Source organism: Salvelinus alpinus, unplaced genomic scaffold (genome assembly GCF_045679555.1).
Source record: "Salvelinus alpinus unplaced genomic scaffold, SLU_Salpinus.1 scaffold_41, whole genome shotgun sequence".
In the NCBI taxonomy this organism is placed as follows: Eukaryota; Metazoa; Chordata; class Actinopteri; order Salmoniformes; family Salmonidae; genus Salvelinus; species Salvelinus alpinus.
This window is the reverse complement of record NW_027255982.1, coordinates 1,206,941-1,230,016: the sequence shown is the minus strand read 5'-3', so window position 1 is coordinate 1,230,016 and position 23,076 is coordinate 1,206,941. Positions and strand designations below refer to the sequence as shown.

The following is a 23,076-nucleotide window of genomic DNA, read 5'->3' as shown; positions in this document are numbered from 1 at the left end:
GCCGCCTGATGGAGGCCTCTTCTGATTGGCCTGCCTGATGGAGTGCTTATTGAATTAATGCAGAAGTCAGACTCGGAACACACAATTCCAAGAACCAATGAAGCAGGGAGAGAAAGAACGGACTGTGAAGTATGGGACTGTTGAAGGATAATAGTTTGTATTGACAAACCGAGATATAATGGTTTTGATAGAAAGCCAATGCTAATGAAAAATATTGAAATATATCTTGACATATATATTGACATATATTTTGTATTTCTCAAAGACAAACGCTCTACAGGGTTGCAAAAAACATAAAATCCCTAGCCATCTTCACTCTTATGCATTTGATTATGGCTTAATATAGATTTCTCGTCCCCTGTTTCCGGTACAGCAATTCTCATCAATTCAGCTCTCTGACTCCAAGCTGAATTTCAAAGCGACTGACACCACAGAGGACGCATGCAGCCAAACAGAACAACAAAAGGCTTTGAGTCTCGATTGTGAAGCTTTTTTTCTCTCTCTCACACAATCACTCTCTCTCTCTGCCGCACTGGGAGTTATTCAACCTGTTTGTGCCTGGGCTGCTGGTCATTTCTGAAGCACTATCGTTTGTCTCTGTCAGACACCCAAACGACTCTGGAATGAAGAGGGACACATGAAGGGGGACCGGGGGAGAGATGTGCCTCTACCAACCCCCCTAGCTACCCACCGCTATCCGACACACACACACACACACACACACACACACACACACACACACACACACACACACACACACACACACACACACACACACACACACACACACACAAATCTCTCAGCCGATCCCTGCCAATGGACCTACTCCATCACACCCTCTCCACTCCAGAAATGACTACCCACCAACATACCCCTCCTCACCCCCGACTCCTCAAGCTTGCTGCTGATGTGGTTTTTTAAAGATCCTATTCTGGATTTTCTGATATTTCACTGTGCGGTTTACATCTGTAATATTCTGTCATGTGACAAATAAACTGGTTTGACTTGGAGTGGGGGCACAGCTTGGGTTTGGGTTTCTGACACAAATGTAATTGAAAATACCATCTAACATGAGAGGAGAACAAAGTAGCAGGGTAGTTGTGCTGTGAGTGTTACAAGATGTGTGTGTGTGTGTGTGTGTGTGTGTGTGTGTGTTACAAGATAAGTGTGTGTGTGTGTGTGTGTGTTACAAGATAAGTGTGTGTGTGTGTGTGTGTGTGTGTGTGTGTGTGTGTGTGTGTGTGTGTGTGTGTGTGTACAAGATAAGTGTGTGTGTGTGTGTGTGTGTGGTGTGTGTGTGTGTGTGTTACAAGATAAGTGTGTGTGTGTGTGTGTGTGTGTGTGTGTGTGTGTGTGTGTGTGTGTGTGTTACAAGATAAGTGTGTGTGTGTGTGTGTGTGTGTGTGTGTGTGTGTGTGTGTTACAAGATAAGTGTGTGTGTGTGTGTGTGTGTGTGTGTGTGTGTGTGTGTGTGTGTGTGTGTGTGTGTGTGTGTGTGTGTGTGTGTGTGTGTGTGTGTGTGTGTGTGTGTGTGTGTGTGTGTGTGTGTGTGTGTGTTACAAGATAAATTAGTCTCTCAATAGCGTTCTCTATTGGGGAGACGAGGCGCGGGTGTTTGGGCTGATAAGGACTTCCTGGCATTGAGAGAAAAAAGGAAACAGTTTTACATAGTAGATAGCAACCAATGTCGCTTATTAGAATATAATAAAACTTTATTGTACAATGTCAATCAGGAAATTCATCTAAGGATGGTGTGGCAAGAGGGAAGAATAAAATAGCGTTTTCACATTTGGTTTAGTACGCCTTGTGTTGCGTCTGTCTGTGGCCTTTGAAGGAAAATTAGGTGATTGAAGTTCAATTTGTAGGCTGTTATTAAGCGTTTCCGCGCGGCTGCTCCGGTTAAAGGACCACGGAGGAGGGATTTATTATTACCTTTTGGTCCTATGAAGAGGTGGAGATAAAGTGATGAAATTAATGAGCGGGAGGAAGAGAGGTGATCAATCAACATCAAAACAGAGACTGGGGGGGGTAGAGGGAGAGGGGGGTAGAGGGAGAGGGGGGTAGAGGGAGAGGGGGGTAGAGGGAGAGGGGGGTAGAGGGAGAGGGGGGTAGAGGGAGAGGGGGGTAGAGGGAGAGGGGAATAGAGGGAGAGGGGGGTAGAGGGAGAGGGGGGTAGAGGGAGAGGGGGGTAGAGGGAGAGGGGAATAGAGGGAGAGGGGAGTAGAGGGAGAGGGGGGTAGAGGGAGAGGGGGGTAGAGGGAGAGGGGGGTAGAGGGAGAGGGGGGTAGAGGGAGAGGGGGGTAGAGGGAGAGGGGGGTAGAGGGAGAGGGGAATAGAGGGAGAGGGGGGTAGAGGGAGAGGGGGGTAGAGGGAGAGGGGGGTAGAGGGAGAGGGGGGTAGAGGGAGAGGGGGGTAGAGGGAGAGGGGGGTAGAGGGAGAGGGGGGTAGAGGGAGAGGGGGGTAGAGGGAGAGGGGGGTAGAGGGAGAGGGGGGTAGAGGGAGAGGGGGATAGAGGGAGAGGGGGGTAGAGGGAGAGGGGGGTAGAGGGAGAGGGGGGTAGAGGGAGAGGGGGGTAGAGGGAGAGGGGAATAGAGGGAGAGGGGGGTAGAGGGAGAGCAGCCATATTGGGGAAGTCGATAGGGTTTGTAGTGAAAAAGAAAAGAAACCTCTGGACTTATCAGTACGGAATTGGAATTGCTTTTGCGACGCGCAAACACACACACACACACACACACACACACTCAGGGGCATATACACCCCCTCCTCACAGTCTGACGAACACACACACACACAAACGCTCTCTGTGTGCGGATGTTTGTTTGTGTGCTACGTATTCCTATGGGAATGTGTTTTGTATAGAGGGAGTGTTTGTGTGCAAAGGCCTCTGAACATCAATCAAGCCCCTTTCCCCCCCATGTGAAATAACTACATTGTTTACACCCCCTTCTCAACAGCCAGGTGCACATTATTCTGCATTACAGATTACACCAATTCTCCCTGAGTATTCCCATGGACTTCCCCCATTCCCAACCAAACAGAAGCAGCAGTAGTTGGACTACAACACCTTGACTCATATGAACAACGAGCTAGAAGATCAAGGACCCTGTATAGGGTCACAGTCTGGACATCTGAAGAATCCCCAGCAGCATATTTTCCAACTCTTCTTCCTTCGCTTCACTGACCACAGAATCAAATCAGGTATGATAACCACAGCAGCCGTCTGAGACGCGAGTCTGGAGTTTACGACTGTCCAAACCTAAATGAATATGAAAGCGAAGACTAACACAAGCAGACACTTGAGTCCATGAGTTTGACGCTAGCCTTCCCTGGCACTTCATCTACATGGGCTCTGCCTCCTGTAGAACTCCTATATCCCCCCACCCCACCACCTCCCTCCCTCACCCTTGATCTGACACACACAGGCTTTGCCTCAGAACCCCCCTCCCCGGTTGGGTTCTGTTCCAGCCTGGCACACCACACCCAGCCATGTCACCCTCCATCAGAGAATGAGTTCATCAGACTAATGAGTAGGAGGTAGAGAAGGGGTGTGGAAGGGGGAGGCTAACGAGGCCTGGGCCTCTGCTCCAATCAGGGCCCTCGCCTCCGCTGGCATGTACAGGCCCCTCTGACTCGCCCCAGTTCCCCCTTCCCCTCCGCCCTCTGGAGCCAATTAGGACAGATTTTGTTGTTGAGTTTGAGTGATACCAGGAAAAAAACAGAGAGGAGGGAAGTCAGAGAGCGAGAGAGAAAGAGAGGGTGAGAGAGAGAGAGAGAGTGGGTGAGAGAGAGAGAGTGAGAGGGTGAGAGAGAGAGAGGGTGAGAGAGAGGGTGAGAGAGAGAGAGGGTGAGAGAGAGGGTGAGAGAGAGAGAATACAAGTCTAATAGGTATATAATTGGATCTCACTGTATTTGGAATGTCCCATATCGGTGATCTACAGATAGTCATACTATCATACTGTTGATAAGCAACTGCTTGCTACGGTTACAAATAGGGTTAGGTTAGGTTTAGAATAAAGGTTAGGATAAGGGCTATTAGACAGTTAGTCTGTAGAGCATCTACAGATGGACTAACCAAACAAGGTGTGATACAGTCTCCCAGAATGTGAAAGGAGGAGGGGTGGAACCACATCTAAGAGGGGAAAAAATCATCTGGCCCCATAGTGAGAGTTCTAGGATCATGGGACCTGCAGAACGGTGGAAAACACATGACTCTGCTTTCTCACCCCAGCAGTCATCCCCACAACAATAGGCAGTTAAGATACCCACTACTGCATGCAGTAAGATACATACGCACACCACACTACTGCATGCAGTAAGATACATACGCACACCACACACAGGTTGCTTTTAGGGAAGTACAGAAAGTATTCAAGACAAATTCATCCAATAAATATAGCCAAAGGATGTGTGTCATTAGGGCACGATCGTTGTACCCGCATGTAACTGAGTGATTCAAGCTCTAATCACTGGTCACGTATAGGAGTCTATCTGCGGCGAGGCAAGTAAAACAAACCACGACACTGAGCAAATAAACAGGCCTTAGAAGCCGCTGGAGTGTGAGAGATGTAAAGAAAAATAAAGAGGGTCCAAGCTTGCGTTGAGTCCAGGGTATAGTAGTGACATCCAAGCCAAACCCATTTACCCCCAAACGCTGCTTAGTTTGGGGCTATACTCTTTGAAGGGAGTCCCTTCTTTTCAAAGGCTATTTGGGGCCATTTAGTTTGAATTTATCCTAATAGGGATTAAACCTTTTATGTCCCTCTCCACTGTGTTTGCTAACAGGTTAGCCTTTTAACTTCCCAGCCCGGCCCCTGCTCCGGCGCTAGCGAGCGGCTTAGCCTTATAAAGCGTGAACAAAAAAGCCGCGTGTGGATTTAGGAAGATGACGGAATGGTCCTGGGGTTAATTGGCAGAGAAGTGAAGCCCTCAATGCATTGACTCATTAAACAAGTGAGCTTTTGTGCAGATCGAGGCCAGGGACAAGGAGCTCTGGAGAGAGAATAAGAAACTAAACTGTCAGAGGTAGCAAGTGCAATAGGTGGCAGCGGTGGGATTTGAATAGTAACACGAAACAGTAGCTGGGAGCTTTTTTATGAGAATTTAAAAAACAAGAGGATAAGACCAAACCAGATCTGGCAACCCAGCGTGTGGGTCAACGTGTCACATTCTTTCTTGTGGTGAAGGAGGAAATAAAGTTTTAGAGATCAGTTTAGCCAGAGGGGGTACACAAAACCCCCTTTCCCCACCCACCCGCCTGGCGTTTCTCTCCCCTTAACAGTTTTGGGTTGAGACTTAATGCGCTTTAACCTTGGGGCCGGTGAGGGCAGAGTTGGTGGCTCTGGGGTGATGGTGGAATAAAGGAGGGATAAGGCCACATAAGTGAAGGGAAGAGGAGCGTGAAATTCTCCAGACATATGCAAATTTAGAAGGCTGCCTGTCCTGGCATTTTACCTGCTACTTCAGGGCAACGATGGCCGTTCAAAAGAAGACAAGAGAACAATAACAGACGGATGTTGCTACTGTAATTATCATTGACCCGGGGACAGAGACTCTTCCCAGGCCTAAAATTGACAAGAAAGGCTTTAAAACTGTTGGTTCTTTCATTGATTAAATACTATATCCAACAGCTATCTTTTAAGAAGTACCAAACCGTCCCTCGAGACCATGAGGTTGCACCTGTTGGAGGTGGGATACAATTTCAACGACTAGAAAAACGTTCCTTGAAGTGTCAAGCCAGTCAGCCAACGCTAGTCCCTTCATGAATGGAGGAGAGAGGAGATGGAGGCGCCTTTCATTGAAATTCAGAGGTGCAGAGAAAATCGGGGAGACAGGCCCAAGCTTCTGGAGCAAAGTGGTCAAAGACTGAGGCATTGTCCCCAACCTCCAACTTCCCTCTAAACCTCTGCCGCATTGAGCCACCGTTCGCCACACAAACATCAGACAGGTTAAGATCGCTGGCCAGCGCCCATCACATTCTCCCCGCTAACCCTCAAACTCCCAAAGCCCCCTTTGGCCTTTTTACCGTCGACGGGCCTTTTTGGGGGTCGCTGTGGAGCTCCACTGAGGTAAACTCTTCACTAATCCTGCTTTTGTCCCTGGCTTAATTGGATTGAAGAAGGGGTGTGGGGTGGAGAGTAGACCTCTCTTAGGGGCAAGGAGGGTTGGGTTGGGGTTGGGGGAAAGAGAGAGGGAGAGAGAAAAAGGGTCCTCCCTGACTGGATGAATAGAACCCCATGGCTATGTGGAAGATTCCGAGGTGATTCAATCCGAGCTAGATGATCTGTATGGTCGGGTTGAGAGCCGTTCCTTTAAGAAGATAACTGAGCTAATAAATAACCTCCACTCTCCAGAGGCAGGGGTCTAAGGGGGTTAAATGGAGGAGAGGGAAGTCAACTAGCTAGTGATAGTGTTTGGATAACCTGCCCATCTCTGTTAGCTAGGAGATTCCATTTATCCATTCTCAATTCCATGCAGGTATTGGGGGAGGAAATAGAGGCTAGAATCTGTTTTCTACATGGACTGTCTGTCGTCTGAGTTGAACCCAACGTTCCATTTCAAATGATCAACTGAGAGATGTGATTTAAAAAAAACTACGGGTGCAAACTAATTCCAGTGGCTCGTTAAACACAGAAATAAAACTGATGACGGTGAGGAAATATGAATGTATCGGTTATCAAGATACAACCCAAGATATCACCCACGACAACATGAGCAACCCTATCCGAAGCACATGCTTTGTTCTCCAAAGCATCAGTCCTTACCAACAAAAAAAAACAAGCCTTTCAAAGTATGTTCCTTGAGTGTTGTTCTTGTGTTGGCCCCCTTGTTTGTGTTTCTAGTGTGGAGCAGAGCTATAAACCCCTGTAATGCCATTGTCACCTATAAAGGGGTCTTGGTTGAGTGAGTACACAGGGCCCCTGTGGAGGTGCCATTTCAACCAGACTGGACGGGTCATTAACCATGATGGCGGTGGCAGCACCACCAGGAGCCAAAACCGTCACACACTAGTCTCACTGATAGGATATAGTGGATACCTATACAGTAGGTCAACACAACAATTGTTCTGCCATTTTTGCACTGTCTGCATTGCCTGCTTTGTCATGCATCATGTGCAGTAAGAAAATGAGCCAAAAATGAGAACATTGTTCTTGTCTCTCTGTCAGAGGCCTACTATTCTGATTTCTTGCTGGCCCATATCAATCATTTAGCCTCCATTAGTTGTATATCTCGTGATTGAAATGGTAAAACATGCACTCCCACCACTGGTTATCTGTCCATAAAAAATAAGGTAAAACAACCCAATTCCCCATTTAGATATAATCTAATATGTCACCACAAACATTCTAGATGCTTCCCTCCTTTCATATCACCATCAAAAATCATCCTCCAAATAATTAACAATTCCAATTTCCATTTGAGGGCAGTGATCGATCTTCCCGCAATCTGGCTGACTCTGACCTCTGTTCTGTTGACTAACAAAGGCTTGCTAATAGAACAGCAGGTACACAGGTGTTGAGTGGTTAATATCTCACACACACACTATCAGACTGTAGCACCAGGCAGACTGGCATCCATAAGCAGGATGATCCATCAGGCTACTGTTGTTCCCTTTGACACCATGTGTCAGAACCCTGACTGAGGGACTAAATTATGGAGCTGTGTGTGTGTGTGTGTGTGTGTGTGTGTGTGTGTGTGTGTGTGTGTGTGTGTGTGTTATGTGTGTGTGTGTGTTATGTGTGTGTGTGTGTTATGTGTGTGTGTGTTATGTGTGTGACTGTGACTGTCTGTGCGTGCGAGAGAGAGAGAGAAAGTGATCAATCAGAGAGGGAAGGCCCTGGTCGGACATGGCCCTGATGGAGACCAGTCAAACCAACCCCACAGATGGAGCATGATGGAGGGGCTAGGATCAGGTGCAGCTAGGGCTGCTTTGTCTGGAGGTATTGCATGGTGTGGTGTGTCTAAAGTACAAACTCAGGAGCAAGAGGTGTGGGATGAGAGGGAGACAGATGTGTGAGATGTAAAACTGTGTGTGTGTGTGTGTGTGTGTGTGTGTGTGTGTGTGTGTGTGTGTGTGTGTGTGTGTGTGTGTGTGTGTGTGTGTGTGTGTGTGTGTGTGTGTGTGTGTGTGTGTGTGTGTAACCAGTGTTTCTCTTTCTGTGTGTTGTGCCAGCTAGATGAAGACAGAGAGACAGTGATGGTGTTAAAAGAGTAGAGAGAGTCAGGGGAAAGGAGACATTAGTCATCATTAGCCGAGGGGTTGACACAGTGTCTAAGTGGTTCCCTGTGTGATGACCAAGTGGCAATCATCTTTCCCCAGGCCTGTCCTGCCTGATTACACCTCTCTACTGGTGAACCTTTAATCTGCCGTGTTTTCACACACACACACACATCAGCACAAACATATAGACACACACACATGCAGGTGCACAGTCACAATCACACACAATCACACGCAGACAGTCACAACCACCGGCCCCGTTTAACATCTCAGCAATAACAAACCCGACACGAGATCCGGGTCTGCAACGACAAGCGAAACAGAGGAACAGTGGAGAGGTAAAAAGAAGAGGAGAGAGAACAGGAGATGAAACAATCTTCAACACAACTCCACCTTGTAGCCTCGTCTGAATAAGAAGGTAAAGCACCACTGACTACATGCTGACAGAAGCAGAACGAGTTCAATACAAACTGTCCTTGAGTTCCAGCTCTCGAAAAGCAATTACATCTACATTGATGCCAGACGAGAATGTATCAACGGTTAGAACTGCCTTCCTTGTATACATGGCTGTAATGTAACAACAACAACAACACACAAGCAACATCTTGAAAAGTGTCTAACTCTTGATCTGGCGTTGCAGTAAGTCAAGTTCAAAATAACTATTAATATGGCTGACACAGGAACAGGGCTATAAACAATATAGAGAAGGGTAAAGAAGATGGCCGCCACAAGAACAGGGTTATAAACAATATTGAGAGGGGTAAAGAAGATGGCCGCCACAAGAACAGGGCTATAAACAATATTGAGAGGGGTAAAGAAGATGGCCGCCACAAGAACAGGGCTATAAACAATATAGAGAAGGGTAAAGAAGATGGCTGCCACAGGAACAAGGCTATAAAGAATATAGAGGTAAAAATAAAGAAGATGAGAGAGAAATGGAGAGAGAAATGGAGAGAGAAATGGAGAGCGAGAGAGAGAAACTGCTTCTGTTATTTTTCTACAGAAAACTATAACGACTAAAAGGCGACAGAAGGCTGCGTTTGTAAGGCTGTGCCAGGACTGGACATGTGGGGGGAGACCAGAGACGAGAGAAAAAACTCACTTCAGGAAGCTTAAAACGTGTATTTGGCCTTATCTCTCTTAATTGGCTCAAATCGATCTCAATTGCTCACATCTGTCTTATGCATTTGCGGTTAGGAGCCTTTGAAGACTCGGACAGTGACTTACAATAGGAGAGTGAAGGCAAGGGAGTGGGGAAATGGGAGTCTGTATGGTAATAATTGAGTTTCTTGACGAAGAGGTAAAGTCAACGTGCCACAGGGAGAAAGCGGCTGGGTGGGATTACACGTGTAGAAGGGAGAAGACCCTGGACATCAGGGAATGAGAGGAGGAAAAGGAGAAGAGCAGAGCGGCCGATTGGCTCTGATGATAATGAGTCTGTCTCGGGTAAGGAAACACTTAATGTCTTCCAGGTGCTGTAATTACCAGGAGAGCGATGGAGGGAGACAGAGAGAGCGGGGGAGGGGGAGAGGGAGGGGGAGAGGGGGAGAGAGAGAGAGAGAGAAAAGAAAGAGGCCCTCCACCACATCACTCAACCAGTCCTTGTCGCGGTGTGCCTGAGCGATTTATTGACCGTCCCAGGATGCACTCTGTCAGAGCTGAAGGAGCGAACGGAGAAATGGAGGAGTAGAGAGATGGAGGGATGGTGGGGGAGGAAATATGAATGGTAGCAGTGAGAGGTGAACGGGCTGGGTTCCTGCTGCTCATTGATAATGACATACCTGTTCGTCAGGACGTCCGTTAGCTCTAAGTAGTGTGTACTGGAGCTAACTGGAAAATCAATATGGCTTCCTCACAGGCCAGGCTGCCATGCCGCCCAGGCAACCCTCTCTGACTGGCAGCTGCAGCCGAAGGTCGTCCCCGGCGACCGGAAGGGGGGTGGAGGGTGGAATAGGGGGTAGCCGCCACCAAGGTTTGACGCTTTCAGGACAGACTAACGACATGGAACTGGCCCCGACAAAACGCTGGGTGGTTTTCTTTGACTGACCACCCTGTCCCCTCCCCATTCTGCTACTGAACACCCCACTGCTTAAGCCGTCTCCTCCCCACCAATTGGCAAAGTGCAACTAGTGTCCTTCACAACAGAAGCTTCTTCAGAGAACCACAGAACACAGTCCGGGAACCAGGAGGCTACAACCAGGGGGGCTGGAACCAGGAGGGCTAGAACCAGGGGAGCTGGAACCAGGGGGGCTACAACCAGGGGGGCTACAACCAGGGGGGCTACAACCAGGGGGCTACAACCAGGGGGGCTGGAACCAGGGGGGCTGGAACCAGGGGGGCTGGAACCAGGGGGGCTGGAACCAGGGGGGCTGGAACCAGGGGGGCTAGAACCAGGGGGGCTACAACCAGGGGGGCTACAACCAGGGGGGCTGGAACCAGGGGGGCTAGAACCAGGGGGGCTGGAACCAGGGGGCTAGAACCAGGAGGGCTACAACCAGGGGGGCTGGAACCAGGGGGGCTGGAACCAGGGGGGCTGGAACCAGGGGGGCTAGTTGTGACTGTACATAGCCCTTAGTCAATAAAAGGGGCACTGTTGAACAACTCTGTTCTGTTAAAATACTACAAGTCAACCAAGTGAAAAGTCCAGGTAATTCTGAGGAACATCCTGATGACGACCCACATTGAATATTCAGAGTATTTTGTAAATGACCCCCCGCCCCAATGTAAGCTATGTGTTTTGTCTCAGCCAGGAAAGTAACTTTTTGGCCCATTTTCATCTTCCGTTCCATAAACCGCAACAGCATAAGTGCCTCCTCAATAGATTTTCGTTCCAAATGTCAAATAGTCAGCAAACATTACCCGTAGCAAATCCCTAACGCACAGTGATGGCAATAGGTAGCCACTGCCTATTGGAGTGGGAGTGGCGCCACAGCTCTCCAATCAGACTTACACTTCCTTAACTTCTAGCCAATAGCAGTGCAGAGTCACCGCCCCTCTTCCCGCCCTCCCAGTACACAAGCATCCAGTGAGTGTGCAGGGCGCAACATAACACCACAAGTACTACGGAGGGGCAACCCTTGGCTGGCGTTTTGAAAGGCAGGAAGACGGACACATCTGCTCTATGACTTCTTCATCAGATCTGCCAGGTAGATGCTCTCTGTCTGTCTGTCTGTCTGTCTGTCTCTCTGTGTGTGTGTGTGTGTGTGTGTGTGTCTGTCTGTCTGTCTGTCTGTCTGTCTGTCTGTCTGTCTGTCTGTCTGTCTGTCTGTCTGTCTGTCTGTCTGTCTGTCTGTCTGTCTGTGTGTGTGTGTGTGTGTGTGTGTGTGTGTGTGTGTGATGGCCAGATGCAGAGGCCCTACCAAGCAATTAGTACCATGGCCGGATTTTTGGGCGCAATGCCTCCTACAGAGAGAGCAGCTGGGTCCATGCACCAGGGCCTGGGTGACGCCTTAGAGTGAGTGTGTGCTGGTGTGTGTATGTGTGTCTGCCTGCCGGTGAGCCACTTTCCCTGTGCCTCTCATATTTCCACCGGCAGAGGAGAGGAGAAAAGAGAAAAGAATTCTGCAGCTAAAAGCCCCTCTCGCTGCCTGACATCCTCCCCCTTATCATTCACTTGAAAGTACAAAGCGCGCTAACTCAACCAGACACAAGAATAAAACTGTTGCAGATTTCTTTTCTCTTCTTCCCCACCGAACATCTCGGGCCTCTGAACTCAATTCCTGTATTCCTTATTTATATCTCCCCTTCTCCAACGAGAGCGAGAGAGAGCACGAGAGAGAGACAGAGACACAGAGAGACAGAGAGAGAGAGGAGTGTAAAGGAACCCAATGTATTCTAATATATTCACTGAGGAAAAGTTATTCATTCTGTCAGAATTCCTACTTCAAATATCTCCATTACTCACAGTGGGGCGGCTGGAGACGTCCAAGAACATGAATCTGTATCCAGACAGGCATAAGAGAGCTTATCCTTGACATTCATCTTGGTCATCATTGATTTCACTAAAGAAGAATGACCCCTAACCACCATTATAACCATCTGTTAGATACATTCAACGAGCAAATATAGCTGCCATACAAGTCCCAATGAGTTATCCAGACTCACTACTTACACCCAATGTTCAGGTCAAGTTGCAGATTGTATGGACGTCAAGATTCCCTTCAACATTGAAAACGGATAACGAAGAATATATATGGAGGCAAAACACACACGAGGAGGGATGGTTGGCTACATTGTGTTGTACGCCAGCGAGGTGCTAAAAAAAACAGCGTCCGTATAACCCATAACCCCTCGGGGCTAGGCTGAGTAATCTGGTAGCTCACTAGCTAGCCTTTTCAGTAGCTGGGCAGATGTGGTAGTGTGTTGCGGGGGGGGGGGTACTTTCGAGAGCGAGTGAGTCAGTAAAAGAGGTGCTTATCAGAAAGCAGAGTGAGAGAGAGAGGGGTTATGGACCCTGTCCTGGTGTCGTGAGAGGATCACTGTGGAGTCGTCACACAGACTCAGATCAAAGACTGAATCTTCAGGCAGGCCTCATCCTCCTTTACTCTTCTCCATACAGACCAGAGAACGATCTTTAGGAGCCGTCTGATAATGTGGGATGTTTTCAGACAGAGATAAATAGGCAGAGAATAAAAGATGACTTCGATAGAAACCAAAAAAAGGCTGAAAAGGGCCTCAAAAGAAGCTGTTTAGTATCTATGACATGTTTTTATTTCTTCCAGGTACTGAGTTTCTCTTTGCTGTGATTGGTCCAATAACACGTGATAATAACACCCTAAAACATAACATGGGCATATATTGGCTACATAAAATCCCCCAAATTATTATAATCATTATAACATGTGTATTAACATCTGTAAAATCTGCATGATTAGCATAATCACCATTGATGCACTGATCATGGCCTTGGATGACTTCAAATAGACGCCAGAATCCAAAATGCCATATAAGGTGCACAGACACCAAAGAGGAAGTACACGGAGATGAAACCGAATTCTAGAATCTCTGCAGTTCTGTAGCGTACTCCAACATGATGGATTCTGAAGGAGGCTATCGGAAATGAACTCTGTTTGGCTAAGAGGGATCAACCTTATGGTTCTGAGACTATTTGTTTTCTTTCTGTTCCTACAAATCAGCTGACCCTAGAGGAAAGTGTGACAAGCCTTAAGACTAAGCAGCCATACTTAGCTTTTCGCCAAAAGCGAGCCTTTCCTAGAAAAAAGTCCCTCTAGATCCACACGCTAAGGGAACATCCGTGATAACTTTGAAACGAATAGTGAATGATGAGTCCAAATGATGATTCACACAAAATGTTTGTATGAATTAAGGAGAGGTCAAAGGATGGGGCCAAAATACACACATGCGCGTGCACATGTGTACGCACACGCACGCGCACACTCTGAAACTACAGGACATTGTGATGACTAACTACACCTAATACAACCTCAATAATACCATCCATACATAGAAACTACTTGAACACCAAAAACAACATTCTAGCTCTGCACGCGTTGACCATAATAGGTGCAGTGTTGTCACACAGTGTGAAATCAGTTGAACTCCGGTTCACACAATTTTGCTTCAGTTGCTTATGAAGGTAAGAATTTATATTCCAGATATGTGTATATTGACCCTGTCTGACATTCAGAGTGTATTTACAACTTGTCTTTATAAGTCATACTTACTGTCACCATATATTTCATTAAGCTACAGTTAGCGTGTTACTTTACATTTGGACATTTTCACGACTTTGAGTGTGTCCCATCCCAAATGGCACCCTGTTCCCTATATAGTGCACTACTTTTGACCCGGGTCCATAGGGCTCTTGTCAAAAGTAGTGTACTATATAGGGAATAGGGTGTCATTTCGGACACACCCTTGGGGCGTGTATTCATCTCTCAGGGACTGAACTGTGCTTTTGATATTAAACAGTCTTGCAGTCTAAAATAAAAACCCTTAACCGTTATTTTTTTCTTTCTTAAGCTGCACGCCAAGGCTCCTTGAGTACGACTATTCCTCCAGTCGGGCATGATTCAGGGGAAAAGAATGTCAAATCTCAACAGTTTTGCATTTTTTAAATCTTCACAATAAATCAAGGTTGTAAGTAAACCATACATCACGCGGTACCTAATGTAACTGTGCCTGTTCGGTTAGAGTTCAAGTATTTTTGCTAGAAACTTCCAAATGAACGTTTGCGTCTATGTGGCTTATCTCGTCTCTTGACAGCGTCAATTCTACTACGGTTCTAGTCCAGATCCAGAACTTTGCTAATAACAACAGATAGGAGATGTATGTTATAGGTTGACTACTACACTGACATGAATGCCACTCCACCAACTGTAAATCAAAGATAGGAACAGGTTTAGAAAACAGAGATGGTTAATGCAAAATCATGGATTTTTGCAGGATCATGCAAAAATGACCAGATTGCATTTTCTTGAGAAGGGTGTGTGTGTGTGTGTGTGTGTGTGTGTGTGTGTGTGTGTGTGTGTGTGTGTGTGTGTGTGTGTGTGTGTGTGTGTGTATAGCATGCCTATACAGTGCATTCAGAAAGTATTCAGACCTCTTGACTTTTTCCACATTTTGCTGCATTACAGCCTTATTCTAAAATTGATGAAATAAAAAAATTTCCCTCATCAATCTACACACAATATCACATAATGACAAAGGGAAAACAGTTTTTTTTAAATGTTTGCAAATGTATGAAAAAATATAAAACAAAAAATACCTTATTTACATAAGTATTCAGAACGTTTGTTATGAGACACCCGAAATTGAGCTCAGGTGCATCCTGTTTCAATTGATAATCCTTGAGATGTTTCTACAACTTGACTGGAGTCCACCTGTGGTAAATTCAATAAATTTGACATGATTTGGAAAGGCACACACATGTCTATATAAGGTCCCACAGTTGACAATGCATGTCTGAGCAAAAACCAAGTTATGAGGTCGAAGGAATTGTCCGTAGAGCTCCGAGACATGATTGTGTCGAAGAACAAATCTTGTGAAGAGTACCAAAACATTTCTTCAGCATTGAAAGTCCCCAAGAACACAGTGGCCTCCGCCGGGCCAAACTGAGCAATCGGGGGAGAAGGGCCTTGGTCAGGGAGGTGACCAATAACCCAATGGTCACTCTGGCAGAGCTCCTCTGTGGGGATGGGGGAACCTTTCAGAAGGACAACCATCTCTGCATCACTCCACCAATCAGGCCTTTATGGTAGAGTAGCCAGACAGAAGCCACTCTTCAGAAAAAGGCAGGACAGCTTGCTTGGAGTTTGCCAAAAAGCACCTAAAGACTCTCAGACCATGAGAAATAAATAAAATCTAATTTTATTTGTCACATGCGCCGAATACAACAAGTGTAGACTTTACCGTGAAATGCTGACTTACAAGCCCTTAACCAACAGTGCAGTTCAAGAAGAAGAAGATATTTACCAAGTAGGCTAACACAATAAGAATAGCAATAACGAGGTTATATACAGGGGGCACCAGTACCAAGTCAGTGTGCAGGGGTACAGGCTAGTTGAGGTAATCTGTACATGTAGGTGGGGGCGAAGTGACTATGCATAGGTAACAAACAAACAGCGAGTGTACAAAAGGGAGGGGGGGGAACTCTCTGGTCTGATGAAATCAAGATTTAATTATTTGGCCTGAATGCCAAGCTTCACGTCTGGAGGTAACCTGGCACCATCCCTACGGTGAAGCATGGTGGTGGCAGCATCATGCTGTCATCTGCCTTTTTCTGAGGATTGGCTTCTAACATCTCTAGAGACCTGAAAATAGATGTGCAGCAACTTTCCCCATCCAACCTGACAGAGCTTGAGAGGATCTACAGAGAAGAATGGGAGAAACTCCCCAAATACAGGTGTGTCAACCTTGTAGCATCAAACCCAAGAAGAGTCGAGGCTGTAATCGCTGCCAAATGTGCTTCAACAAAGTACTGAGTAAAGGGTCTGAATACTTATGTAAATGTAATATTTCAGATTTTGCACAACAACAACAAATAAAGTTCTTTGGTTTGTCATAATGGGGAATTGTGTGATGAGGGGGAAAAAACATTTTAATCAATTTTAGAATAAGGCTGTACCGTAACAAAATGTGGGAAAAGTTAAGTGGTCTGAATACTTTCGCGAATGCACTGTATATGTGTAAACACCAAATACACTCATCATAAGTGAAAATTAACACATAGACTTGAGGTTCCATTACTTAACTTGAACCAGGAAATAGTCAATAAAACAAATCCCTCAATTAAATTAAAATATCCAACAGACACACCCCTTAACTACCGTTCTAGTGAGTTTTGTGAATCCGTCCCGAGGTCTCCTACTTGGGTTGGGCCGATCGATATATGATCAAATTGAATATTGGGATATTTGACATTGACGATATATCGTGAAGTGCAAGACTACTCGATTTGAACTTTACAAATCAAAAACTGTGCAGTTTTATCAGTTAGGCTGTTTAAATATGTTGAAAATGAAGTCCAAATTAGTTAACTAAGCCTTATTGTTTCACAATACAAAGATTATTTAACGTTACTATCGTAAATAAGCACAAAAACAGCACAGGCTGGAATGATTTACTCATTAACTGCGCAAAACGATTGTATCAGATTTTGCAATATCTGGAGTAGCATATCATAGAAGATGTCTCCCCAAATATCATCCAACCCCATCTCCTACACTACAGTAATCTGTAATCCCTGTACTGTTAGTAGCTTCATCAATACTACTGGAATCTATGAGAACGACAAGTCCACAGGCATTTGCCATTTTACGGTTTAGAAAAAAAAGAAAAACTGTTTGCAGAGAAAAACTGAAAAACACTTAATCACTTGGTTTCTGGCAACTTTGTGGCTTATTTCAGTATCCACACTGTATTTTCAGTGGTTGCCTTTTCCAGTCTTCAGCTAAACCCGATGCTACAATGAATGTGGTGAGAATGAGAAACTAAAGCTAAATAGAGTCCATGAGTATTCCAGGAATGTTTCAGTTCATTAACCTCTGTGTAGTGGTCATGCTGACCAATCTGTGGGAAACATAATGTATATTTGGCGCAAAAAAAACATATTTTCCAAAATGGGAAATAATCGTTGTGTTTTAGTCATACTAAACTACAAAAAAAAAAAACATTGGCTGTATAAAGCCTGCATAACATTGAGACAATAGTGTTTCAGTCATTTACTAATATTACCATCAATTACATTTAAAATGTTAGTCTGTCTCTGTTTAAAGGGCCAAACAATCTGCAAATGCAGTTTTTCCCCCATATGTCTAAACACGTGTTAAATTAGCTTCGCTGACTATTGTATGATAACAATATATTTGAAAAGAGATACAATATACATTTTTGAAATAACTTCATAACGTACATAAGAATGCGAAAGAAGCTTTTCATGTCATCAATATAGATTTTTGAGAAGCCATGTTAACTCCGCGTCGTTGCATCGTTGGGTGCTTTGCTTAACACCACAACAAGGTCCTGAAGATGTTTCCAGCTCCAAATAGACAAAAGTCGTTGCAATTAAAACACTTATGTCTAATTAGGCCAAAAGCCTCGAGGGATCCCGACATAAAAACGACGTCCACTGGACAGAGAATGTCCAATTGACTCCCTAATGAATTTACTGCCAAAGCTCCTAACAACCTGCGCCTCATTAACTTGAGTAGTCTACAACGGGAGGAGGGGCAAAGAAGCTTTAGAGCTGCAGATAGATCAATAGTTTTGCAAACAGGACTTTAACTTAAGTAGCTTTCATTTAACTGATACGCCATTCTTTTGCAGCATCACTGTCTGGGGAGCAGTCTCACACCTCGCCTTCTCCCCGCGCGTCTCGGTGCCGTGCCCGCGAGGAGACGGTGATTGGTTCTTAAGTCATCTAACATGAAGTCTGGGGTGATAAGAGGACTTCAATTACAATCCCGGGCCCGCGCGAAGAACCCCTGTCCGTTTATTATTCATCACCGACAAGGTTCACGCGCCGATAAAGCGATGACCAGATTAAAAGTACGTGCATTTTTAGAAAACCACGCACAGCGCACAATGAGAAAGAAAAAGCCGGTTGTTTATGTCTTTAGAGTGATTTAAAAATATAATTGAGCTTCTTGGAAATCAATTACATATTTAAATTGTTGTAATAAGAATGTGAAAAGAGAAACATCCGACCTTTTGCTTTTTTTCCTGAATTAGGAATTATTAATGTAACATGCACTTTATAAAACGACAAGGGCAAAAAGGCTGCAATAAAACAGGCCCCAAACATAGTATTGAAGAACTATGGAATACCACGTTTTTAACATCTCAACGGGTCTTACGATGTCAATTAAAATAATAGGCCTATAGTCTTATTATCGTTCATCACATTTTATAATTACACGCGTGCTAAAACTTGCACTGCAGGTGCGTGTAGTGCGCATCCATTCTAGGCGGAATTGTTCTCCGTTCTTAAAATGCGCAATGGCATGAAATGGGTCAAATATGGAAGTAATATGATGTTCATTTGGCCGATAGAATATTAGGGAACTTAGTAGGCCAAATTGGTATGGGAAAACAATAAACCACATTTCGGTGAGGGGAAGGTTGTTGCTCTTAATCCGATATCCGAGGGAAATTACTGGGTGTAATTTTAACTATTCAGGCCTATAATCTATTGTCACGATACAACCAAGATGAAATCACTAGGCACAAAATGACAAACAAAAAGCATTTCCTTTAAGACAAGTGAATATGTTAGAGGTTTCAAATGTGAACAACTTCTAGTCTATTAGACTGGAGAGAAAAAATACTGAAAATCAGGAAAACAAAATTATATGCTATTTTATGGAAAAAAACACAAATATTAGAAATATTGTACACTCACTGAACATTCGATTTATCTCGTTAACATGATTATCACACACCGTGTTGAACCCGCAGCCTGGAGACGCGCTTTCTAATAAAAATTTGGCTTTCTTGTTTCTTGACGCATCAATGTCATAAAACATCAGTCAAAAATTGCTTGATATACATAAATTAGCAATTCACTAGAAATATGCAAATGTACGAAGTCCAATAATGCATACATACAATAACTGTACAGCATTTAAAAAACGTATTCGTTACATTGTCAAAAGCGATTAAAACATTAGTGCTAATGTTTATAAAGTAGTATCAAGCCTCATTAAATGCCATAGAAAAACAAAAGGGTTCCAAATTGATGCCATTCAGACATGAAGCGAGCAAGTAAATAAACACTTCCCTTGCCAGGTATCCAGCATCACTCATTGCGCAACCTATTCTCCTTCTAAATATTTCCATTTTATATTGAGCACGTGCACACCTGGGGGGGAAAAAGGCTAGGTCAAGGCAAAAGAGACACAGCTGTCTTTAAAACGTATTAAATATACTTCGTAGAAAAGAGCACAAAGTGTGTATACGAAAAGGAACCGTTTATCTTCCTATATCTCGACCTGGGAGCAGAGGCTCCGCGCGCAGGATGTTGGAGAGCGAAAGTGTGCCTCTCGTGAAAGAGTGCTTGTCGGAGAGGCCTCTGATTGGCTGGTTGCACTGACAGCTTCGCCGTTGATTGCAGGAGGAGAAGCCCGACCCCTTTCACTCTTCTAGGGGACCATTCATAAACTACACAAGTCCAGCTCGCACAGCTGAGTGTGGACAACAGTGGGGCAAGGTAGGAGAATAACGCGTAGTTTTCACGTTCAACCGAACGGACAATGAGAGATGAGTGGTCACGACCAGAGCTTTATCCTTTAGGGTCTGCAAACGCGAGGACACGGACGGTATTATACTGAACACTGAGCCCACCCCATTCTGGGGCTGCCTACTCCATATGACTTGGACTGATATTTAGTAGCCTATTACGTCGCATCCCTATCGGTTTCCTTCCGACACTGTCTGACGTCCATCCGCTGAGTACGCAAAAAAAGTTTAATTATATATTTTTTCCATTGCTTGGGGAAGAGCGTTTCGCCTCTGGCTTTACCGGTAAGCATTGGATCCGTCAACGTACTGCGACTCGCCGGTGTACAGCCCGGACCTCTGCCCAAACATGATCGCGACGCAGGCAAAGCTGGTCTACCAGCTCAACAAATATTACAGCGAGAGATGCCAAACTCGAAAAGCGGCCATTGCAAAGACTATCCGGGAGGTGTGTAAGGTAGTGTCGGACGTCCTGAAGGAGGTCGAGGTGCAGGAACCCAGGTTCATCTCCTCTCTCAGCGAGATAGAGGCGCGCTTCGAGGGGATGGAGGTCATAGCCCCCAACGAGTTCGAGGTAGTCCTCTACCTCAACCAGATGGGAGTGTTCAACTTTGTTGACGACGGTTCTCTGCCCGGCTGCGCTGTACTGAAGCTGAGCGACGGCCGCAAAAGAAGTATGTCTCTCTGGGTCGAGTTCATAACCGCCTCGGGCTACCTTTCCGCCCGGAAGATCCGCTCAAGGTTTCAGACTCTGGTGGCGCAAGCGGTGGATAAGTGTAGCTACCGTGACGTGGTTAAAATGGTAGCAGATACAAGTGAGGTAAAACTAAGGATCCGGGAGAGATACGTGGTTCAGATCACCCCTGCGTTCAAGTGCACAGGGATCTGGCCTAGGAGCGCTGCCCAGTGGCCCATGCCCCATATCCCCTGGCCTGGTCCGAACCGGGTGGCCGAGGTCAAGGCCGAGGGCTTTAACCTGCTCTCCAAAGAGTGCTACTCGTTGACCGGGAAACAGAGCTCGGCTGAGAGTGACGCCTGGGTCTTGCAGTTCAGCGAGGCCGAGAATAGGCTCCTGATGGCGGGATGCAGGAAAAGATGCCTCTCGGTCCTGAAGACTCTCCGCGACCGTCATCTCGAGCTACCCGGTCAGCCACTCCAGAGCTACCACATGAAGACCCTGCTGCTGTATGAGTGTGAGAAACACCCGAGAGAGACCGACTGGGACGAGTCCTGCCTCGGAGATCGAATCAACGGAATTCTGCTGCAGCTCATCTCGTGTTTGCAGTGCCGCAGATGCCCCCATTATTTCTTACCAAATTTGGACCTGTTTCAGGGGAAACCACACTCGGCCCTGGAAGCTGCCGCAAAGCAGACGTGGAGACTGGCGAGGGAAATCCTCACGAATGCAAAAAGTTTGGACAAATTATAAACTGTCAAATTGTCTGATTGTGATACTATTGCTATTTAGGGCCGAGGTGACGTTTTGAGATCACTTCAGAGTGGAGGAAAACGTCATGATCTTGGGTTCTCCGAGCAATGTGAAACAATTGAGAAATTAAAAACAAGCAAACAAAAAAAAACTTTTACAACGGAGTGAAATGGGACATTGCCATTCAGAGAGCGAGAACGTGAAGGTACATTAACTAAATGTAATACTTTTTTGTTGTTTTGTTTTAAAATGTTTTCACAAAGTGAATAAATGTTTATTTAAAATTATATGCACAAAATCTTTAAGTGAAATAATAAAAATGTAGCGTGCCAAGTTCCAGTTTTTCATTACGTGACCTTAAACTGAAATGTTAATAAAACTAAGAAAATTACATTACAACTTGGCCTTGTGTTTGTATACATGTTTTGAGAACTGGCATTGTTTAGTAAGAGTAATACACATTTAATTTATATTTACTAGATAAAGAGGATCGTGAAATCAATTCCTGTGTGAAAAACAGAAATAATGTGCGTAAAAAAGGAATGTTAATACAAATACATTTACATATGGCAAATCTTGGACCTAGATTAATTTGATACAAAATACGAGTTTTGCATTATTATGCATATCAATGAACATACATTAATTTTCGTCTTGGAATAATTAATATAGCACACTATAATTTAGTTCAGCTTGATGCAAATTGTTTTAACAAAAGAATAACGTCTATTTAGTCGACAGTTTTATGTCGATAGGCTATATGGCTGCAAAAAATCATATTTAAACACACCGGTATGCATGTCTGTTATTACTGTGTATTAACTATTGGGGAGACAGGCTATAATTCAGCGAAGAAATTGCATGAGGATAAAGAGAAACAACACCCACTTGTAGTAGGCCCATTCACCAGAATAGACCATTGCTAAATTCAGGTTAATTCATTTGCCGTTTCAATAGAAACATTTTAACGCATGAAAATCAAAACCTCAAATGTTGATTAATGAACTTATCTGTTATTATAACTAGATTATGATTATAACTGTTATTGTTGTTATTGCCAATAACCCTGGGCGCAGACTGCTGAAAAAAAGTAACACAACTGTTACTCAATGACTAGCCAGGGAAAGTCAGGGCCCATTTCTTAACGAGACCTGATTCATATTGCTTTCTGCTACGAGCGACTAAAACACCACGCGGGTATATTGCTTAGTACAGTAGGCTATCCATTAGCAGCAGCCTATTTGGTTTATCACTGAACTGTTGAATACAAATAGAACGAGGATATTTTGAGATTAATATTAATTACTATAGCCTGATATTTAAGATATATTCAAATGAGTCATATAGGCTACATTTCAAAGGTGTCGAATAATTACATTCAAGTAATTTACACTCAAGTTTTTATTCTCAACAAAACTTACAACATAAGCCATTGGCCCACACAGTATTCCTGATTCCTGGGCTGTATTTCACGAACAACTGAAAGACCCGAAGGAAGAAGAGCAGGCCTAGTCTTCTCTCTATATCAGGCACACTGTATTATGATGTGCGATAGACTAACTTATTTTTCAAATGTTTGCTTGTGATGCTTCTGCAGGCTCTGAGGCCTTTGTGGATCGAATCTGCAGAGCAAACACCCGTTTTCAGAGAGATGTGATGTTGTCAATGACGTAGCCCACTAAACCAATGCAATTCAAGCACGAGTGAAGCTATAGCTTAATGTTCACTTTCA

The 23,076-nt window shown here is 44.9% G+C and overlaps 2 protein-coding genes across 9 annotated transcripts in view; one reads left to right on the top strand and one right to left on the bottom strand.

Annotated features, from left to right (window-relative positions):
• Positions 1–23,076, bottom strand: part of LOC139567059 (lipopolysaccharide-responsive and beige-like anchor protein) — a 351,617-nt gene that overhangs the window by 127,273 nt on the left and 201,268 nt on the right. The gene's annotated exons all lie outside the window — the stretch shown is intronic.
• Positions 19,829–21,743, top strand: LOC139567062 (protein mab-21-like 2). Its single transcript, XM_071388507.1, has one exon. It carries the CDS (start codon positions 20,265–20,267, stop codon positions 21,342–21,344), a length of 1,080 nt encoding a protein of 359 aa, XP_071244608.1. The 5' UTR covers positions 19,829–20,264; the 3' UTR covers positions 21,345–21,743.

Coding starts and splice junctions, on each gene's coding strand:
- LOC139567062 (XM_071388507.1), top strand. CDS start 20,265: ATGATCGCGACGCAGGCAAAGCTGGTCTACCAGCTCAACAAATATTAC.